Source organism: Nerophis lumbriciformis, linkage group LG32 (assembly GCF_033978685.3).
Source record: "Nerophis lumbriciformis linkage group LG32, RoL_Nlum_v2.1, whole genome shotgun sequence".
In the NCBI taxonomy this organism is placed as follows: Eukaryota; Metazoa; Chordata; class Actinopteri; order Syngnathiformes; family Syngnathidae; genus Nerophis; species Nerophis lumbriciformis.
This window is the reverse complement of record NC_084579.2, coordinates 28,542,474-28,563,882: the sequence shown is the minus strand read 5'-3', so window position 1 is coordinate 28,563,882 and position 21,409 is coordinate 28,542,474. Positions and strand designations below refer to the sequence as shown.

Genomic DNA, 21,409 nt, shown 5'->3' with positions numbered 1-21,409 from the left:
GACAATAAAAAGGAAGTCTAAGTCTACTTTACAAAATATTGAGGTTTGTTTGACCTGTTCTTGCACACAGTTGCCCAGACATTTTGTTGTGAGGTAGATTTTATAGAGCTCAATCACAGGGAAAATGTGTCAATTAAAAAATATTTGTATCTTTTTGTCCCATATTGTCCCTGCTCTTTATTAAATGTAGACTACATGTATATTGTATTATACTCCAGAAACAGCACAAAAAGGGTTATACGTAGGGATGTCCAATAATGGCTTTTTGCCGATATTCTGATATTGTCCAACTCTTTAATTACCGATACCGATATCAACCGATACCGATATCAACCCATATATGCAGTCGTGGAATTAACACATTATTATGCCTAATTTGGACAACCGGGTATGCTGAAGATAAGGTACTTTAAAAAAATAATAATAAAATAAGATAAATAAATTAAAAACGTTTTCTTGAATAAAAAAGAAAGTAAAACAATATAAAAACAGTTACATAGAAACTAGTAATTAATGATAATGAGTAAAATCAACTGTTAAATGTTAGTATTATAATTAGTGGACCAGCAGCACGCACAATCATGTGTGCTTACGGACTGTATCCCTTGCAGACTGTATTGATATATATTGATATATAATGTAGGAACCAGAATATTAATAACAGAAAGAAACAACCCTTTTGTGTGAATGAGTGTAAATGGGGGAGGTAGGTTTTTTGGGTTGGTGCACTAATTGTAAGTGTATCTTGTGTTTTTTATGTTGATTTAATAAAAAAAACCAAAAAAAAACCGATACCGATAATAAAAAAATGATACCGATAATTTCCGATATTACATTTTAACGCATTTATCGGCCGATAATATCAGCAGGTCGATATTATCGAACATCTCTAGTTATAAGCACTAATTTTCATTCACTAGTTGGTATTAAATGTAACATACACATAAGAATCACCTCCTACGTGCATCTGGTCCCCGAATAATAATTGTTTATAGTCAACCACTTGTCTTCACACAGCAAAGTTCTGGACTCGTGTGCATGACTTCCTGAAGCCCAGACCGGATGTGGTGCACTACATTCTCACCCACTTCCGCTGGATATGGGACGTCATCAACTACACTTTCCTCCGGGACGTTCTGATGCGACTTGTTTTGACAGGTCCTGACAGTCACTCCAGGAAATTGAATGAATGTCTTTTCTCGATAGCGAATGGCATACATGACATATTGTTTCCTTTCGTGCATGTGTGAAAGCAGTGAGGTCCACTTTAATTCCCAGCCCTCCAACCTTCAACTCAAAATATGGTTACCTCAGCTGGGAGTCTTACTATAATCTGAGCTACTACACTCGGATTCTTCCACCTGTGCCAGAAGACTGCCCTACACCTATAGGGGTCAAAGGTTAGTTACTATTTATGTTTAGGCCTGCTATTTACAGTATGTATAGATATATAAAACAATGTCTAAATGATCTCCTCATAGGCAAAGATGGCCTGCCAGACCCTGAGCTGCTAGTGGAGAGCCTATTGAAGAGAAGAACTTTCAGGCCAGACCCGCAGGGCTCCAACCTCATGTTTGCTTTCTTTGCACAGCACTTCACCCACCAGTTCTTTAAGACCTACAATCGTATGGGACTGGGCTTCACAAAGGCTCTGGCACATGGGGTCGGTTCATGTTATAGTTCCCAGATGCTTTTTTTTAATGAATCATTGCTGTGGAAATGAAAAAAAAAATGGATTGAAAGTTTGTATAGTTTCGCATACAAAATATTAATTGAAATGGTGCTTACAATGGACTCTTGGGGGATACCACAATAGATAGATTGAATAAAAAAAAAAAAAGTATATATATATATACATGTATATATATATATATATATATATATATATATATATATATATATATATATATATATATATATATATATACAGTATATACTTGTTTTCATATGTACTGTATGTATGTGCGTGGGTGCGTGCATGTATAAATATATGTGTGTGTGTATGTATGTGTATATATATATGTATACATATATGTGTGTGTGTGTGTGTGTATATACATACTCATACACGTATACATTATACATATAAAAGCATATATATGTGTATATATGTATGTATATACATACTCATACACGTATACATTATACATATAAAAGCATATATATGTGAATATATGTATGTATACATATATATGTACATATATATATATACATATGTGTGTGTATATATGTGTATAGATGTATATATGTACATGTGTATACCTGTATATGTATATATGTGAATGTGTATATATCTGTGTATATGTATATGTACAGTATATATATATATATATATATATATATATATATGCGTGTATACATATACCGTACATGTGTATGTGTATATATATATATATACAGTATATATATATATATTTAAAAAAATGTATACCATTTAGTGTTAAATTTTGGAGTGAAAAAAACATTCATCCATTTTCTACCGCTTGCAAAAAATTTAAAACTTTTTTAGATTAAAAATGTATTTTTTTTTAAATGTATTTTTATATATATATATATATATATATGTGTTTTTTATTTATTTTTTTTATTTTGTGGAGACGGGGTTGATATTGTTCCCATATTGAACATCTTCCTACCATTAATCTTTATTGGGAAAATGAAAAAAAATGGATTGATGGTTTGAATGGTTTTGTTTACAAATGTTAATTGAAAGGGTTTTTACAAAGGACAATTACGGGACACCATAATAGATGCAGCGGAAAATGTTAGTTTTTTGTTGAAAATCGTTTAATTTAATATTTTTGAATGAAAAAACTATTTTTAAAAAGTATGATTTTTTTATAATAAAAAACAAGTAAAATATTTATTAGATTTTTATTGTTGTTGTTTTGGTCCAGGTAGATGCAGGACACGTTTATGGAGATAACCTGCAACGTCAGCTAAAGCTCCGACTTCTCAACGACGGGAAACTTAAATATCAGGTGCACTTTGGTCTTGAAGACAATTCCTGATACTTTTGTTGTTGTTTGTTTAATGATATTTTCCAGATTTTGTATTGAAATTTGAACGATAGATCTTTGACTTCTGCCTCTTGTATTGTTGTTGCCTTATCTGAAGTACATTACATTGTTTTGCCCATCAGTTGATTGATGGAGAGATGTACCCTCCCACTGTAGCTGAAGCCCCCGTCAGGATGAGCTATCCCCCGGGCGTTGCTCCGGAGGATCAGATTGCTATTGGTCAGGAGGTGTTTGGACTCCTGCCCGGATTGGGGTTGTACGCTACGTTGTGGCTGAGGGAGCACAACCGAGTGTGCGACGTGCTCAAAGTGGAGCATCCCACCTGGGATGATGAGCAGCTGTTCCAGACTGCACGGCTCATCATTATTGGTAAGCAGGGTCAGCTCTTTTTTTTTTAACTTAATCTATCTATAGTTGAGTTCCTATTTTCAAGCTGTTGCTTGGCAGAGCTCATCGGGCTCAAATAGATATGCCCCCGTAGAGGCCAATAAAAACACTGGCATATGTCAGCCAGTGTTTTTATTGTAAAAATTTGCATTTTAAGGTTTTTGTCATTGATCACTGCTCTGTATTGATGATAAAATGTACAAACCCTGTTTCTATATGAGTTGGGAAATTGTCTTAGATGTAAATATAAACGGAATACAATGATTTGCAAATCCTTTTCAACCCATATTCAATTAAATGCACTACAAAGACAAGATATTTGATGTTCAAACTCACACACATCGCACTGTATGGAATGGCCTCAGTCTCGTTACCTTGCGTAATGACAATAAAGCTGATTCTGATTCTGATTCTGATAAACTTTTTTTTTTTTTTTGCAAATAATAATTAACTTAGAATTTCATGGCTGCAACACGTGCCGAAGTAGTTGGGAAAGGGCATGTTCACCACTGTGTTACATCACCTTTTCTTTTAACAACACTCAATAAACGATTGGGAACTGAGGAAACTAATTGTTGAAGCTTTGAAAGTGGAACTCTTTCCCATTCTTGTTTTATGTAGAGCTTCAGTCGTTCAACAGTCCGGGGTGTCCGCTGTCAAATTTTACGCTTCATAATGCGCCACACATTTTCGATGGGAGACAGGTCTAGACTGCAGACGGGCCAGGAAAGTACCAGCACTCTTTTTTTTCGAACCCACGCTGTTGTAACACGTGCTGAATGTGGCTTGGCATTGTCTTGCTGAAATAAGCATGGGCGTCCATGACAAAGACGGCGCATAGATGGCAGCATATGTTGTTCCAAAACCTGTATGTATCTTTCAGCATTAATGGTGCCTTCACAGATGTGTAAGTTACCCATGCCTTGGGCACTAATACACCCCCATACCATCACAGATGCTGGCTTTTGAACTTTGCATCGATAACAGTCTGGATGGTTCGCTTCCCCTTTGGTCCGGATGACACGATGTTGAATATTTCCAAAAACAATTTTAAATGTGGACTCGTCAGACCACAGAACCCTTTTCCACTTTGCATGAGTCCATCTTAGATGATCTCGGGCCCAGAGAAGCCGGCGGCGTTGCTGGATGTTGTTGATAAATGGCTTTCGCTTTGCATAGTAGAGCTTTAACTTGCACTTACAGATGTAGCGACGAACTGTATTTAGTGACAGTGGTTTTCTGAAGTGTTCCTGAGCCCATGTGGTGATATCCTTTAGAGATTGATGTCGGTTTTTGATACAGTGCCGTCTGAGGGATCGAAGGTCACGGTCATTCAATGTTGGTTTCCGGCCATGCCGCTTACGTTGAGTGATTTCTCCAGATTCTCTGAACCTTTTGATGATATTATGGAGCATAGATGTTGAAATCCCTAAATTTCTTGCAATTGCACTTTGAGAAACGTTGTTCTTAAACTGTTTGACTATTTGCTCACGCAGTTGTGGAGAAAGGGGTGTACCTCGCCCCATCCTTTCTTGTGAAAGACTGAGCACTTTTTGTGAAGCTGTTTTTATACCCAATCATGGCACCCACCTGTTCCCAATTAGCCTGCACACCTGTGGGATGTTCCAAATAAGTGTTTGATGAGCATTCCTCAACTTTATCAGTATTTATTGCCACCTTTCCCAACTTCTTTGTCACCTGTTGCTGGCATCAAATTCTAAAGTTAATGATTATTTGCAACAAAAAAAATGTTTATCAGTTTGAACATCAAATATGTTGTCTTTGTAGCATATTCAACTGAATATGGGTTGAAAAGGATTTGCAAATCATTGTATTCCGTTTATATTTACATCTAACACAATTTCCCAACTCATATGGAAACGGGGTTTGTATGTTATAACGCAAAAGGGGACACAAATGGACAAGCCGCATTATTGTTTCACTTTGTTTTTCCTCCGAAAGGTGAAACCATCCGAATAGTGATAGAAGAATACGTGCAGCATCTCAGTGGCTACCTGCTGCAGCTGAAGTTTGATCCCACCTTGCTGTTCAACACCGACTTCCAGTACGGGAACCGCATCGCCCTGGAGTTCAGCCAGCTCTATCACTGGCACCCCTTAATGCCAGACAGTTTTTTTATAAACGGAGACGAGCTCAACTACCCACAGTTCCTCTTCAACACTTCCGTGCTATCACGCTACGGCGTGGAGAAGCTGGTGGACGCCTTTTCTCGGCAAGTGGCTGGCCAGGTAACGAACAAAAGATAATACTGTGCATTATAGTACTCAAATACTTGAGTGATGGTTTTTGGCATCCACGCTTTTTTACACTCCTTTTCCATTAGTGGTTCAGTTGGTAATGTCTGACAGTTTGTGGTCGGGCATGATTAGACAATGTCTTTTTTTTTATGAAGTAATGTTGCATCCCAATACTGGATTTCCAAAAATGTTCCAAACAAAACAGGCAAACCGAAAGTACAGTGCATATGAAAAGTATTCACAGCGCTTCACTTTTCCCAAATGTTGTTATGTTACAGCCTTATTTCAAAATGGAATACATTTTTGTACTCAAAATTCTACACACAATACCCCATGATGACAATGTAAAAACATTTTTAGGAATATTTTCAATTGTATTCAAAATATAAAATCACATGTACATAAGTATTCACATCCTTTTCCATGAAGCTCAAAAGTGGGATCAGGGGCATCCTGTTTCAACAGATCGTCCTTGAGATGTTCCTACAGCCTAATTGGAGTCCACCTGACATGATTTGGAAAGGCACACACCTGTCTATATATAAGGTCCCACACTTGACAGTGCATGGCAGAGTACAAACCAAGAATGAAGATCTCTGAGACAGGATTGTCTTGAGGCACAAATCCTCCATCGTCCGTAAATGGAATAAAATTTGGAACCACCAGGACTCTCCCTAGAGCTGGTCTAAACTGAGTGATCGCAGGAGAAGGGTTCTAGTCAGGGAGGTGATCAAGAACCCAATGGTCACTTTGTCAGAGCTACAGCATTCCTCTCTGGGGAGAGGAGAACCTTTCAGAAGGCTGACCATCTCTGCAGCAAACCACCAATCAGGCCTGTAGGGTAGAGTGGCCAGACGGAAGCCATTCCTTCGTAAAGGTTTTCCAAAATGCACCTGAAAGACTCTCAGACCATGAGAAACAAAATTTTCTGGTCTGATGAGACAAAGACTGAACTCTTTGGCGTAAATACCAGGCATCATATTTGGGGGAAACCAGGCACCGCTCATCCCCAGGCCAATACCATCCCTACAGTGAAACATGGTGGTGGTGGCAGCATCATGCTGTGGGGATGTTTTTCAGCGGTAGGAACTGGTAGACTAGTCAGGATAGAGGGAAAAAAGAATGTAGTAATGTACAGAGACATCCTGAATGAAAACGTGTTCCAGAGAGCTTTTGAACTCAGACGTAGGCAACGGTTCGTTTTTCAGCGGGTCAACAACCCGAAGCACACAGCCAAGACATCAAAGGAATGGTTTCAGGACAACTCGAGTTAATGTCCTTGAGTGGCCCAGACTTGAATCCGATTGAACATCTCTGGGGAGATTTAAAAATGACTGGCCACTGATGCTTCCTGAAGGACAGTTAAATTAGACCAGTCTTTCTCAAATTCCTAATGGAGCTTAAGAGATGCTACAAAGAGTAATGGGTGAAACTGACCAAAGAAAGGTGTGCTATGTGGCATCGTATTCAAAAAGACTCAAGACTGTAATTGCTGCCAAAGGTGCATCAACAAAGTATTAGGCAAAGATTGTGAATGCTTATGTACATAAATGTCCAAACATTTGTAAAAAAAAAAAAATCCCTTTGTCACTATTGGAATTCGGCTGTAACATAACACAATGTGGAAAGAGTGAAGCGCAGTAAATACTTTCCAGGTGCACTGTAGAATTGCAATTCTAATTCTATTTTACAAAAGTAAAATTTAGTATTTCCACATTTTTAATGATTACAGCAAGTGTTTTTAATCGGCAATTATGTCATTATAGGTACTAACATGCGAACAGTTAACATGTTCTCCTATTTGGTGGGCATAATTGTAGACCAGGGGTGTCAAACTCATTTTAGATCGGGCGCCACATGGAGAAAAGTCTACTCCCAAGAGGGCCAGACTGGTAAAATCACGGCACGATAACTTAAAAATAAAGACAACTTCAGATTGTTTTCTTTGTTTAAAAATAGAACAGGCACATACTGAAAATGTACAATTCATAATGTTGTAGTTATTTTTACACTTACATGTTGCGGTTAATAATATTCTCCCTTTATTTGTCGTTATTTATACTTTTTGAATAAATGATGTGATAATAGCCGATATCTTGCTAGCATGTTAACAGTTGAAGGTATGAAACGATACTAAAACTTTTTGTCATAAATATGACAAAAAGGTTGTTAGCAAGTTAGCAAGCAACAAATTAGTTGTGATGCTAGCTTTAAGGTAATGGTGCTCAATAAGTCATTATATATATATATATATATATATATATATATATATATATATATATATATATATATATATATATATACATACAGGTAAAAGCCAGTAAATTAGAATATTTTGAAAAACTTGATTTATTTCAGTAATTGCATTCAAAAGGTGTAACTTGTACATTATATTTATTCATTGCACACAGACTGATGCATTGAAATGTTTATTTCATTTAATTTTGATGATTTGAAGTGGCAACAAATGAAAATCCAAAATTCCGTGTGTCACAAAATTAGAATATTACTTAAGGCTAATACAAAAAAGGGATTTTTAGAAATGTTGGCCAACTGAAAAGTATGAAAATGAAAAATATGAGCATGTACAATACTCAATACTTGGTTGGAGCTCCTTTTGCCTCAATTACTGCGTTAATGCGGCGTGGCATGGAGTCGATGAGTTTCTGGCACTGCTCAGGTGTTAAGAGAGCCCAGGTTGCTCTGATAGTGGCCTTCAACTCTTCTGCGTTTTTGGGTCTGGCATTCTGCATCTTCCTTTTCACAATACCCCACAGATTTTCTATGGGGCTAAGGTCAGGGGAGTTGGCGGGCCAATTTAGAACAGAAATACCATGGTCCGTAAACCAGGCACGGGTAGATTTTGCGCTGTGTGCAGGCGCCAAGTCCTGTTGGAACTTGAAATCTCCATTTCCATAGAGCAGGTCAGCAGCAGGAAGCATGAAGTGCTCTAAAACTTGCTGGTAGACGGCTGCGTTGACCCTGGATCTCAGGAAACAGAGTGGACCGACACCAGCAGATGACATGGCACCCCAAACCATCACTGATGGTGGAAACTTTACACTAGACTTCAGGCAACGTGGATCCTGTGCCTCTCCTGTCTTCCTCCAGACTCTGGGACCTCGATTTCCAAAGGAAATGCAAAATTTGCATGGTTGGGTGATGGTTTGGGGTGCCATGTCATCTGCTGGTGTCGGTCCACTCTGTTTCCTGAGATCCAGGGTCAACGCAGCCGTCTACCAGCAAGTTTTAGAGCACTTCATGCTTCCTGCTGCTGACCTGCTCTATGGAGATGGAGATTTCAAGTTCCAACAGGACTTGGCGCCTGCACACAGCGCAAAATCTACCCGTGCCTGGTTTACGGACCATGGTATTTCTGTTCTAAATTGGCCCGCCAACTCCCCTGACCTTAGCCCCATAGAAAATCTGTGGGGTATTGTGAAAAGGAAGATGCAGAATGCCAGACCCAAAAACGCAGAAGAGTTGAAGGCCACTATCAGAGCAACCTGGGCTCTCATAACACCTGAGCAGTGCCAGAAACTCATCGACTCCATGCCACGCCGCATTAACGCAGTAATTGAGGCAAAAGGAGCTCCAACCAAGTATTGAGTATTGTACATGCTCATATTTTTCATTTTCATACTTTTCAGTTGGCCAACATTTCTAAAAATCCCTTTTTTGTATTAGCCTTAAGTAATATTCTAATTTTGTGACACACGGAATTTTGGATTTTCATTTGTTGCCACTTCAAATCATCAAAATTAAATGAAATAAACATTTGAATGCATCAGTCTGTGTGCAATGAATAAATATAATGTACAAGTTACACCTTTTGAATGCAATTACTGAAATAAATCAAGTTTTTCAAAATATTCTAATTTACTGGCTTTTACCTGTATATATATATATATATATATATATATATATATATATATATATATATATATATATATATATATATATATATATATATATATATATATATATATGTATGTGTGGGGAAAAAAATCACAAGACTATTTCATCTCTACAGGCCTGTTTCATGAGGGGGGTACCCTCAATCATCAGGAGATTTTAATGGGAGCATTCACATACCATGGTTTATATAGGGCACAGAGTGGGTGGGTACAGGCTGGCGTAGGGGCGTGGTGATTGGCTCATGTGTTACCTAGGAGGTGTTTCCGTCTGTGGCGGCATGCTGTTACAATTTCGCTGCGCTTGTTGAGGGATGACAGGTCTGGACGGTAAATAATAAACAGTTTCTCTTTCAAGCATAGGTTGCATCTTTTATTACCACTATTGTAAGGTGTCCTGGATGCAAGAATTTGCCATGTTATTGAATATTCAACATTATTGTATTTGAGGTCCCAAATGTGTTTGCTGAGTTCTGTGGTATTCCGCAGGTTTTGGTTCCTGAAAGAAGCCTTGTGATTGTTCCTTCTGGTTTTGAATTCTCCCTCGGTTAATCCTACATATGTGTCGGATGTGTTAATGTCCTTGCGTAATACCTTAGATTGGTAGACAACTGATGTTTGTAAGCACCCCCCGTTGAGAGGGCAATCAGGTTTCTTTCGACAGTTACAGCCTTTGTTGGTTTTGGAGTCGCTCTGTCCGGGGGCCGACGGCTCATTTGCAATTGTTTTGTTGTGGTTTGAGATGATTTGTCGTATATTGTTCATACAGCTGTAGCTCAATTTAATGTTGTTCTTGTTGAATACTTTTCTTAGGGTGTTGTCTTTGGGAAAGTGTTTGTCAATCAGATTGAGGAATTTGTGTCCAATGTTAGTTGAGACGTTTTTGCTGTATGGGGGGTTGTACCAGATGATGTCGTTTCGTTTTCTGTTCTTTTTTGGCTGGTTTCCTGGCGTGGGTTCATAGGTGAGGGTGAAATTGTATCCGCTTTCATCAAGGGCTTTTTGGTACGGGGGGGTTGCTTGGTCAAATTCAGCTTTGCTAGATGACAGCATCGATAGCCTTTTATTAATTCCGGTAGGTATTCTTTTCGTGGTGGTGGGTGGGTGGTTGCTGTCATGGTGCACGTATTGGAGTGTTGTGTTGGGTTTCGTGAATGGTTGGTAGCTGTTATTTCTCAGGTTGAAAGTGACGTCAAGGAAGTTGACGGTTTGCTTGTTGGCTTCAATCGTGATCCGTAGGCCGTTCTCTTTGAAAATTTGGCATATGCGCTTCTTGGTATTCTCGCTGCTCCTTGGCGAGGCGCGACACACTGCCAGTCCGTCATCACGGTAAATACCAAGGTTCAGATTGAGGCTAGCGAGCTGGGAGAGGAGGAAACTTCCAACGAGTTCACACGTTTCTGCTCCGTCAAAACGTCCCATAGTGACGTCAAATGTTGCATTGTTCTTTTTTTGCCATGGTGTACTGTTGTGGATGAGAATGGAGTTTTTTGCGTGGATGATGATGTTTCTTTCGTTGCCTGTGATTGAGTCGTAGTCTGAGGCGAAGTCTAGTGCTTGAGTCAGTAGGTCTTGCGTGATGGAAGGGTAAAATTCTTCGATATCAAAGGAGATAAAGTTGTGCTGTTGTTTGTCTTGGATGTTGTTGAACCATTTGATTACTGCTGCTGTATTTCTCCATTGGTTGAGTGGTGTTTTGTCCTATACATATATATATACACACATATATATATATATATATATATATATATATATATATATATATATATATATATATATATATATATATATATATATATGTATATATATATATATATATATATATTTATATATTTATATATACAGCCTGTCCCTCGGCCAAATTGTTTTAACACATCGCGGCTCCCGAGTCAAAAAGTTTGGGGACCCCTGTTCTACCAGATAAAAAAATGTGATATCCTCTTTACTTGCAATTTAACAATTATTGTTGCACTGATGTTAAAGAAATTAATATTTCAAAGACGTGCCTTGAAAATTAGTTTTTTTATTTGAGTCAATTTGATGCACAGCAGCTTTACAATCTCTGTGCACGTCTATTTGTTTTGTCCACAGATAGGCGGCGGCTATAACATCCACTCTGTGGCAACGCCAGTCGCCGTGGGAGCCATAAAGGAGTCGCGCCAGCTCCGCATGCAGCCCTTCAACGAATATAGGAAACGCTTTAACCTCAAGCCCTACACTTCCTTCAGAGAGTTCACTGGTGAGCAAACCAACATAAACCTTTGTACCGACCACTGCAAAACACCCTGGACCAGCCTTCAAAACATGTGATTGTTAGATTTTACAGGACAGTGAGATGAGCTTGAAATACACACTCCGGGAAATTGACACCTGCTGCAAATTGTTGCTGCTCATCGTGACCGTTGTCATCATTTTGGAGTTAATTATTGGCCTTACTTAGATCAAAAACAACCCAAAACTCTGTAATATGCATGCCAGGCCACAAGATGGCGTTGTGTAAAAACTTGCTTGTCCTCCCACCCGCGATAATTTGGGCACTGTATGTCATAACATATACTGACAACTTATTGGAGTACAAAATACTTCTGACAACTGATGAACTATTATTTACAAAAATTGATGGAAAGTCCAATGTAGTTGTTCTGGGTTTTAACTCCAACACGAGTGTGAGTGGGTGCAAGGTGACGACTAGTGGTGAGTATAAGGAAAGGCAAGCTGGAGTTACAGCGACAACTCTTTTTACAACTTCAAATTGCCGCACGCACACAACTTTTACACCGCAGAAGTGTCGCACAAGTCGTGTGTAAAAAGACAGCCTATCAGAGTTCCTGCTTTACACCAATCTGATTACAGACAGACATTTTTTACACACATACAACTCTTAGACACATATTTATTCACACATACACGCCTCTGAATACGGATACACAACTTTTTAAGGGCGGAAACGTAGCAAAAAGTTACGTATAAAAAGACAGCCAATGGAGCAGGCCTGGGCAATTATTATGACTCGGGGGGCCAAATTTAGAGAAAAAAGTGTGTCTGGGGGCCGGTATATCTATCTATCTATGTATACACACATATATATATATATATATATATATATATATATATATATTGTGGTACCTGATTCTCACCAAGACACAGGATTGGTTTCGCAGCAAGCCGAAAAGGGCATTTATTGTACAAGTCTTTTTAGGAAGGGCGAGGTGTGGAATTTAGCAAACTTAAAGTGTCCATTAATAAACATAAATCTCCCATCTGGGGCTCTCAGTCCTTCACACAGCACACTTCTTTAAAGGTCAAAGGTCATTGCCGCCTGATGCACCTGCCTTGACACAGAGGAGAGCCAGACCTGAATGAGGCAGAGTTAAGAACAGTTTGTAGCTGGGCCCCACCTGGCTGCACAGCTGGTGGAACTTCAGGCTGATTGAGCAGGTACAGGGGAATGTACCGCCCCTCGATGATGCGGCCAAGGCTGGGGCGTTGTCCTCTGTGTTCCACTTTGCCTCCATGCCCTGGCTCCTCCCCTGTGAGGTGTCTACCTGTCAGGCGGTGCCTGAGTGAGACTCCACATATCCCCGCCCTAAGCTCGCCGGTCGGTCCGGGAGCTTCTTTGTCCTCTTCATAGAGCCGGGACATGGCGTCTGCATGTGGGATCGCCTTCCCAGGCCGATATTCCACGGTGAAGTGGTAATTCTGTAGTTCCAGGAACCAGCGTGTGACGCGATCATTTCGATCCTTATTTGTGGACATCCACTTCAAGGGGGCGTGGTCTGTTACCAAGGTGAAGGTCCTACCCCATAGGTAGTAGCGGAGGTGGTGTATTGCCCATTTGACTGCCAAGCACTCCTTTTCCACTGTGGCATAGTTTCGCTCATGGCTCTGGAGCTTCCGACTAATAAATGTCACTGGGTGCTCCTCTCCATCCACGAGCTGGGCGAGCACGGCTCCAATTCCCGTGCCTGAGGCGTCAGTGTGGAGGATGAACGGCTGGCTGAAGTCGGGGGCTTTCAACGCCGGTTCTTCACATAGGGCTTTCTTCAACATCTTGAAGGCAGTCTCGGCCTCAGCCGTCCAGGTGACATGATGGGGCAATTTGTTCCGTGTCAGTTCATACACCGGTGTTGCAATCGTAGAGAAATTTTTAATAAACTTTTGATAATATGATACCAGGCCAATAAATGATTTTACTTGCTTTTTCGTCAAGGGTCGGGGTCATTCCCTGATGCGCTCCACTTTGCGGGCCTGGGGTTTTACGCAGCCTCTTCCTATGGTGTAGCCAAGATAATCAGTCTGTCAGACCCAGTCGGCACTTCTTAGCGTTGACAGTCAGTCCGGCACGTCTAAGGGCTCCTAGGACTGCGTCGAGATGCTGGAGATGGAGAGACCAGCTGGTGCTGTGAATCACAATATCGCCTAGGTAGGCGGCTGCGTATTCTTGGTGGGGCCGTAGAACTTGGTCCATCATCCTCTGGAATGTTGCCGGGGCCCCGTGGATCCCGAACGGCAAGACAGTATATTGGAACAGCCCCTCGGGTGTGGAGAAAGCCGTTTTAGGTTTCGCCCTTTCCGTCAATGGCACCTGCCAGTAGCCCTTGGTCAGGTCCAGGGTGCTGATGAAACGAGCAGGTCCGAGCCGCTCTATCAGCTCATCTACTCTGGGCATGGGATAAGCGTCATACAGTGAAATCTCATTCAATTTGCGAAAGTCATTACAAAATTTCAGGGACCCGTCTGGTTTTGGCACAATAACAATCGGGCTGGACCATGGACTATGGGATTCGTCTATTACTCCAAGTGCTAACATTTTCTTTACCTCTTCTTTTATAGCCGCCCGCCTGGCTTCTGGGATTCGGTAGGGCCTTTGTCTTATCACCTTTCCGGGTTTGGTCTCAATGTCATGTTTGATCGCCTGGGGTCCTTCTTGGCAGTTCCGAGAGGCGGTCCTGGTTCCGTCCCAAAGTTTCTTCACCTCCTGTTTTTGGGACGGGGAGAGGTCCTCTCCTATAGGTACCAGGGGAGTGGTCTGGGGAGAGTCTGCAGTTAAAAACGCAGTAGATGGCAACGGCTCTGCCGCATGCCATTTTTTCAGAATATTTACATGGTAAATTTGGTGACCTTTCCGCCAGCCTGGCTGGCTTACCTTGTAGTTGACGGGGCCCATTCTCTCAATTACCTCGTAAGGCCCCTGCCATCTGGCCAAGAACTTGCACTCGCTGGACGGAACTAATACCAGCACTTTTTCCCCAACTTGGAACTCTCGGAGTGTGGCACCTCTGTTATACGTTTTCGCCTGTTCTCTTTGGGCTTTTTCCATATGTTCTCTTACCATGGGCCAGATTTTGTGAGCCCGGGCTTGTAGTTGGGCGACATGGTCGATCACACTGCGGTGTGGCGAGGGTTGGTTCTCCCAGGTCTCTTTCGCAATGTCCAGCACGCTTCGGGGACATCGGCCATAGACTAGCTCAAAGGGGGAGAAGCCAGTGGACGCCTGGGGCACCTCTCTGATGGCAAAGAGGACATATGGAATGAGGTGATCCCAGTCTTTCCCGTCTTTGCGGCTACTTTTTTTAGCATCTTCTTCAACGTACAGTTGAAACGTTCCACCAGGCCATCTGTCTGAGGATGATATATAGAGGTTCGTATGCGTTTCACTTTCAGTCATTTGTACAGCATGGTTAGCACTTGTGACATAAAACATGTGCCCTGGTCCGTTAAAATCTCATCGGCAATTCCCACTCGGCTAAACATCATAAACAGTTCATGTGCTATCGCTTTGGCTGAGGCTGTGCGTAATGGTACAGCCTCGGGAAATCGGGTGGCATAGTCTAGTATTACCAGTATGTAGTGATGTCCTCTGGCTGACTTTGGGAGTGGTCCAACGATGTCCATTGCAAGATGTGAGAACGGGGTGCTAATGATGGGGAGCGGGACCAAGGGGTTTCGATAGGTGGGTCTCGGTGCATTCTTTTGGCATTCGGGACAGCCCTTGCAAAAGTCTTCTATGGCTCGTTTCACACCGGGCCAATAGAAGCGGGTTATTATGCGGTCATACGTCTTTTGTACACCTAGGTGAGCTCCCAGCTGATGAGTGTGGGCAAGATAAAGCACTCGGGAGGTATAAGACTTAGGCACCAGCAGTTGCTCAATTATGTCCACGCCCTTAGTTAGCACCCCTCTATACAGAAGGCCATTTTTTATCAGAAAATACGGTGAATTAAGTGCACTCACCCCTTCACATTTCTGTCCGTCAATTTCCATGACTTGCTGTCGGGTCCAGCTGAGGTTCTGATCATTCCACTGGGCAGTGGCAAACTCGCCCGTTTTTTGGTTGATGCTCTCTTCTGGTACGGGGAACTCCACAAAGGGGTCCCCTTCCTCTTCTGCCTCCTCCTCCTCCTTCCTGCTCTCCCGTCGCTCCTCTTCAGCCAAGCTGTCACTCCGTGGGGCCTCTGACGAGGGCCTAAACGCGGGGCTAGCTGCAAGCGGTCTCATATTCTTGAGTCCATTGTTGCGACGGCGACGCTGCCGTGGAACGGCACCTGGAATGTAGCCCGGGGTCCAGTAACGGCCAAAGAGTACACAGTCGGACCCGATGAGTAGGGGAACAGGCAGGTTTGGTACCACTCCAGCTGCTACCAGTGCATCACCTCGGGGTGTCTGAACGTGTATATGGCTCACCGGATACTGGCGGCCATCTCCATGTACACACGTCACTGGAACGGTGTCTTCGCTGAGGGGTCCGGCCAGGTCAGCATGTACCAGGGTCACGGCACTCCCACTGTCCAGCAATGCATGTGCATCGGTCCCCCCGATCTTCACTGGAAGGCTGGCATGCTGTCGTCGTCCACTCCCCGTGTGGAGGCATGGTTTTCCTGCATCTGAGCTGGGGGCTGTGGCCATGGAGACATCACGGTCACGTTCCGGGCACGCCCAAGACATGTGGTCCAGGTGTCCACACACATAACATTTCCGATGTGGGGCCCGACTGGGTCTCTCGGGGGCAGCGCCCTGAGGTCGGGGTGGGGACGGAGCTGGTGGTGGCGCTCTTCGGCGGTCGCGCCCTTGCCTCTCTTCCCCGGTGGCTCTGGCCGTTTCCATACGGGTGGCTCTTAGCATTTCCATGCTCACTTGGTGGTTCTCTAATAATGCCACCAACTGCTCCACAGTTGAAGGGCTTACTTGTGCGGCATACTTCTGGGCATCAGGCGGCAAGGCTCGGATACAGCGGTCTATCACCAATCTGTCTACAGAGGGGGGGGTTCCCTTCACTTATTAGCCAGCGGTGTGTTAGGCGGAGCAGTGCGGCTACCTGCTGTCGCGGGGGTTGGGTGGGCTGGAAGGTCCAGTTGTGATATCGCTGGGCCCTGGCAGGCAGACTGCACCCTTGGCTGTCGAGAATGGCTTTCTTTAGTTTCTTAAAGTCTCGAGCATCCGCCAATGCCAGGTCGCTACACACCCGCTGGGCTTCTCCAGTGAGGAAAGGTGCCAGAATGAATCCCCATTCAGCTACCGGCCACTTCTCCCGGGCCGCAGTGCGCTCGAAAAGCTCCAAGTAGGCTTCCACGTCATCCTCACCCGATAACTTAGTTAGGACCGCAGCGGGTGGCCGTGTACTAGCCACATCTTTAGCAATTTTTTTTACTAATTCTTGTATCGCACCTTGAAGTTCAGCTTGGCTTTTTAACAAAGCACTCAGTGCTTCCGCGTGTGACATCATCAGAGGTTGACGTGAATCAGAGTACTTGCATTATCCACCATATGTGGTACCTGATTCTCACCAAGACACAGGATTGGTTTCGCAGCAAGCCAAAAAGGGCATTTATTGTACAAGTCTTTTTAGGAAGGGCGGGGTGTGGAATTTAGCAAACTTAAAGTGTCCATTAATAAACATAAATCTCCCATCTGGGGCTCTCAGTCCTTCACACAGCACACTTCTTTAAAGGTCAAAGGTCATTGCCGCCTGATGCACCTGCCTTGACACAGAGGAGAGCCAGACCTGAATGAGGCAGAGTTAAGAACAGTTTGTAGCTGGGCCCCACCAGGCCGCACAGCTGGTGGCACTTCAGGCTGGTTGAGCAGGTACAGGGGAATGTACCGCCCCTCGATGATGCGGCCAAGGCTGGGGCGTTGTCCTCTGTGTTCCACTCTGCCTCCATGCCCTGGCTCCTCCCCTGTGAAGTGTCTACCTGTCAGGCGGTGCCTGAGTGAGACTCCACAATATATACACATATATACATGTATACATACATATACACGCATACAGTACAGGCCAAAAGTTTGGACACACCTTCTCATTTCAGTGCGTTTTCTTTATTTTCATGACGATTTACATTGTAGATTGTCACGGAAGGCATCAAAACTATGACACCTGTGACGTGAAACCCCTTTCAGGTGACGACGTCTTGAAGCTCATCAAGAGAATGCCAAGAGTGTGCAAAACAGTAATCAGAGCAAAGGGTGGCTATTTTGAAGAAACTAGAATATAAAACATGTTTTCAGTTATTTCACCTATTTTTGTTAAGTACATAACTCCACATGTGTTCGTTCATAGTTTTGATGCCTTCAGTGACAATCTACAATGTAAATAGTCATGAAAATACAGAAAACGCATTGGATGAGAAGGTGTGTCCAAACTTTTGGCCTGTACTGTATGTATACATAAACACACACACACACGTATATATATGTAAGCTGTGAAAATCTGCTGTACAGTATGTGTGCTTGGGTCCTATTTTTAGGAACACCAACACAAAACCTATGTCTGATTGAACGGTAGAAAATGAATGAATGGATGGATGAACGAATGCAGCTGAGATAGGCTCCAGCACCCACCGTGACCCCGAAAGGGACAAGAGGTAGAAAATGGATGGATGGATGAAAGCTAAAAACGTTATAGACAGACCGCCTTAAAAACTGAATGGAATTTAAAACATTTTTACTGAATGAGACACCCAGAGTGTACATGAAAATAAAGGATGTGGGATTTACAATATTAACTATGAAGCATAAAACACTGAATATTGACAACATATGAACGTCACACACCCTCTCGATCGACATATTTTACAATCAAGCGAAGCGCAACAAAAATGCAACAAACACAGCGAAATATGAACGCGAAGGGTAAAAAAAAACCCACCTACAATGTGATGCATCTGATACATCACTAAGCATTAGAACTTTGTTGTAAAAATTTCCTTCCGCGTCTGTCCCTGACACCCGCATTTCAGGCTGGCCGCTCTGGAAACACTCTGTGGAAACGCTCCCCACCCACAGTGCTTGGTGCCTTGTCTGAGCTGCTGTGACTTAGATGACCATAGTAACTAATTAGATGACCATAGTAACTAATTAGATGACCATAGTAACTAGTATATCATGCAAAAGCACAGATTCCAACCATTGAAATACTTTGTATAGTTCAAGACTTACGGTCATTTGAAAACACCCCTGCGCATCATAATGGCAGCTACAGTTTCTATCTTTAAGATCTAAAAAAGTAATTTGGGAATGTCCAGCGGGCCAGATTGAAAAGCTTAAGGGGTCGCATGCGGCCCCCGGGCCTTAATTTGCCCAGGTCTGCAATAGAGGAAATAAGGACAGACAGGTTTTTTTTACATTCAGTAAAATCATAACATGTACAGACAACTTGAAACACACACACATTGAGATACGCATTTGCAAATAATTGTTCTACAACAATGCTTCCATAACTATGAATATAACTAAATAAGTTGAAAAAACTACTGACTGCATCTGAAGTAAACAAACTACAGCAATGCCTTAAATCACATTACAAAAAATGTGTAACTGCCAAAAAGGAGAGGACTCAAATAGAGTGCTATAAGGCAGTGTTTTTCAACCATTTTTGAGCCGAGGCACATTGTTTTCATTAAAAAAAATACGTAGGCACACCACCAGCAGAAAAGGTTAAAAAATGAAACTCCACCAGGTTGTCGTGCCTTATTTTAAGTTTGTTGTTGTTTCCTGTGTGTAGTGCTTTCGTTCCTGTCTTGCGCTGTTATTTTGGTGACCCTTCCTGTTTTGTTGGTGTTCTCCTGTAGCAGTTTCATGTCTTCCGTTGAGTGCTATTGCTTTGTTTTCGCAATCAAGACTATTTAAGTTGTGCGTACGCTATCCTTCTTTGTGGGGACATTGTTGATTCTCATGTCATGTATGGATGTGCTTTGTAGACGCCGTCTCTGCTCCACATGCTGTAAGTTTTTGCTGTCGTCCAGCATTCTGTTTTTGTTGACTTTATAGCCAGTTCAGTTTTACTTTTGTTTTACATAGCCATCCCTATGCTTCAGTGCCTTTTCCTAGCAGGACTTGCCTTTTGTTAATTTTTGGTTTATCGTTACATACCTTTTTACCTACAAGCTGTCTCCCGCTGTGCTCTGCATATTGGGATCACGACAAACCATCCTTGACGCGTTCAGACTTCTACAAAGCAATGAACTACCTGCTGCCACCTACTTAAATGGAGTATCACAAGATTACCCTGCCAAGCTCCACACAGCACAGGCACTAGACAACGGTACAATATTATGATTATTGATTTGCAAAAAATATTTTTTGGACCAATTAGGTAAAGTTGCATAATTTCCCACGGCACACCAGACAATATCTCACGGCCCACTAGTGTGCCGCGGCACAGTGGTTAAAAATCCCTGTTTTAAGGAATGCCTCAGTTATGTGAATCACAAGTTTGGACCATAGTGTTTTATGTTTGCTAGCAAGGTTAAAATGTCAATGCAAGGACCTGACAATGTGTTTACGGTGGTCAAAGTTCCTCTATACCAGTGTTTTTCAACCTTTTTTGAGCCAAGGCACATTTTTTCATTGAAAAAATCCTGAGGCACACCACAAGCAGAAATAATTCAAAAACGAAACTCAGTAGCCGATATTGACAGTAAAAAGTCGTTCTCGCAATTGTTGGATATTAATTTAAACCATTACCAAGCATGCATCACTATAGCTCTTGTCTCAAAGTAGGTGTACTGTCACATCACGCAGTGACTTATTTGGAGTTTTTTGGTGTTTTCCTGTGTGTAGTGTTTTAGTTCTTGTCTTGCGCTCTTATTTTGTCTTTTTTTTCCTCTTTTGTTGGTATTTTCCTGTTGCAGTTTCATGTCTTCCTCGAGCGCTATTCTCCACGCCTGTTTTGTTTTCGCAATCCAGACTATTTAAGTTGTGCGGACGCCTTCCTTCTTTGTGGAGACATTGTCGATTGTCATGTCATGTACGGATGTACTTTGTGGACGCCTTCTCTGCTCCACACACTGTAAGTCTTTGCTGTCATCCAGCATTTTGTGTTTTGTTTACTTCGCAGCCAGTTCAGTTTTAGTTTCGTTCTGCATAGCCATGCCTAAGCTTCAATGCCTTTTCATAGCGGCACTCGCCTTTTGTTTATTTTTGGTTTAAGCATAAGATACCTTTTTACCTCCACACTGCTTCCTGCTGTCGTCTGCATATTGTGATCCCGACACGACGTGTTCCTGACATCTACAAAGTAATTAGTGTAACATAGTTACTCTGCCACATTATTTACGGATTGTAATTACCTGTGTGCAAATAATATTTTTAACCCAATTAGGTGAAATTACATAATCTCCCACGGCACACCAGACTGTATTTCACGGCACATTAGTGTGCCGCGGCACAGTGGTTGAAAAACACTGCTCTATGCAACAGGAGCACTCTAGTGTGTTTAGGAATTTGTTGCAAACATTTTTTTACTCCCAAGTTTTAAACTGAACTCGGGGGCCAGTATGATGTCTTTAGCAGTTAAATGGCCCTGCTGTGCACACTATGTTGCTTTTTTTTA

At 42.2% G+C, this 21,409-nt stretch overlaps 1 protein-coding gene across 1 annotated transcript in view; it reads left to right on the top strand.

Moving 5' to 3' along the window:
• The window catches only part of LOC133575005 (prostaglandin G/H synthase 1-like), a 51,201-nt gene that overhangs the window by 15,548 nt on the left and 14,244 nt on the right, over positions 1–21,409 (top strand). The window contains 7 exon segments of the mRNA XM_072912097.1: positions 1,018–1,158; positions 1,257–1,400; positions 1,482–1,663; positions 2,898–2,981; positions 3,143–3,389; positions 5,370–5,656; positions 11,671–11,818. Coding sequence (XP_072768198.1) covers positions 1,018–1,158; positions 1,257–1,400; positions 1,482–1,663; positions 2,898–2,981; positions 3,143–3,389; positions 5,370–5,656; positions 11,671–11,818 — 1,233 coding nt within the window.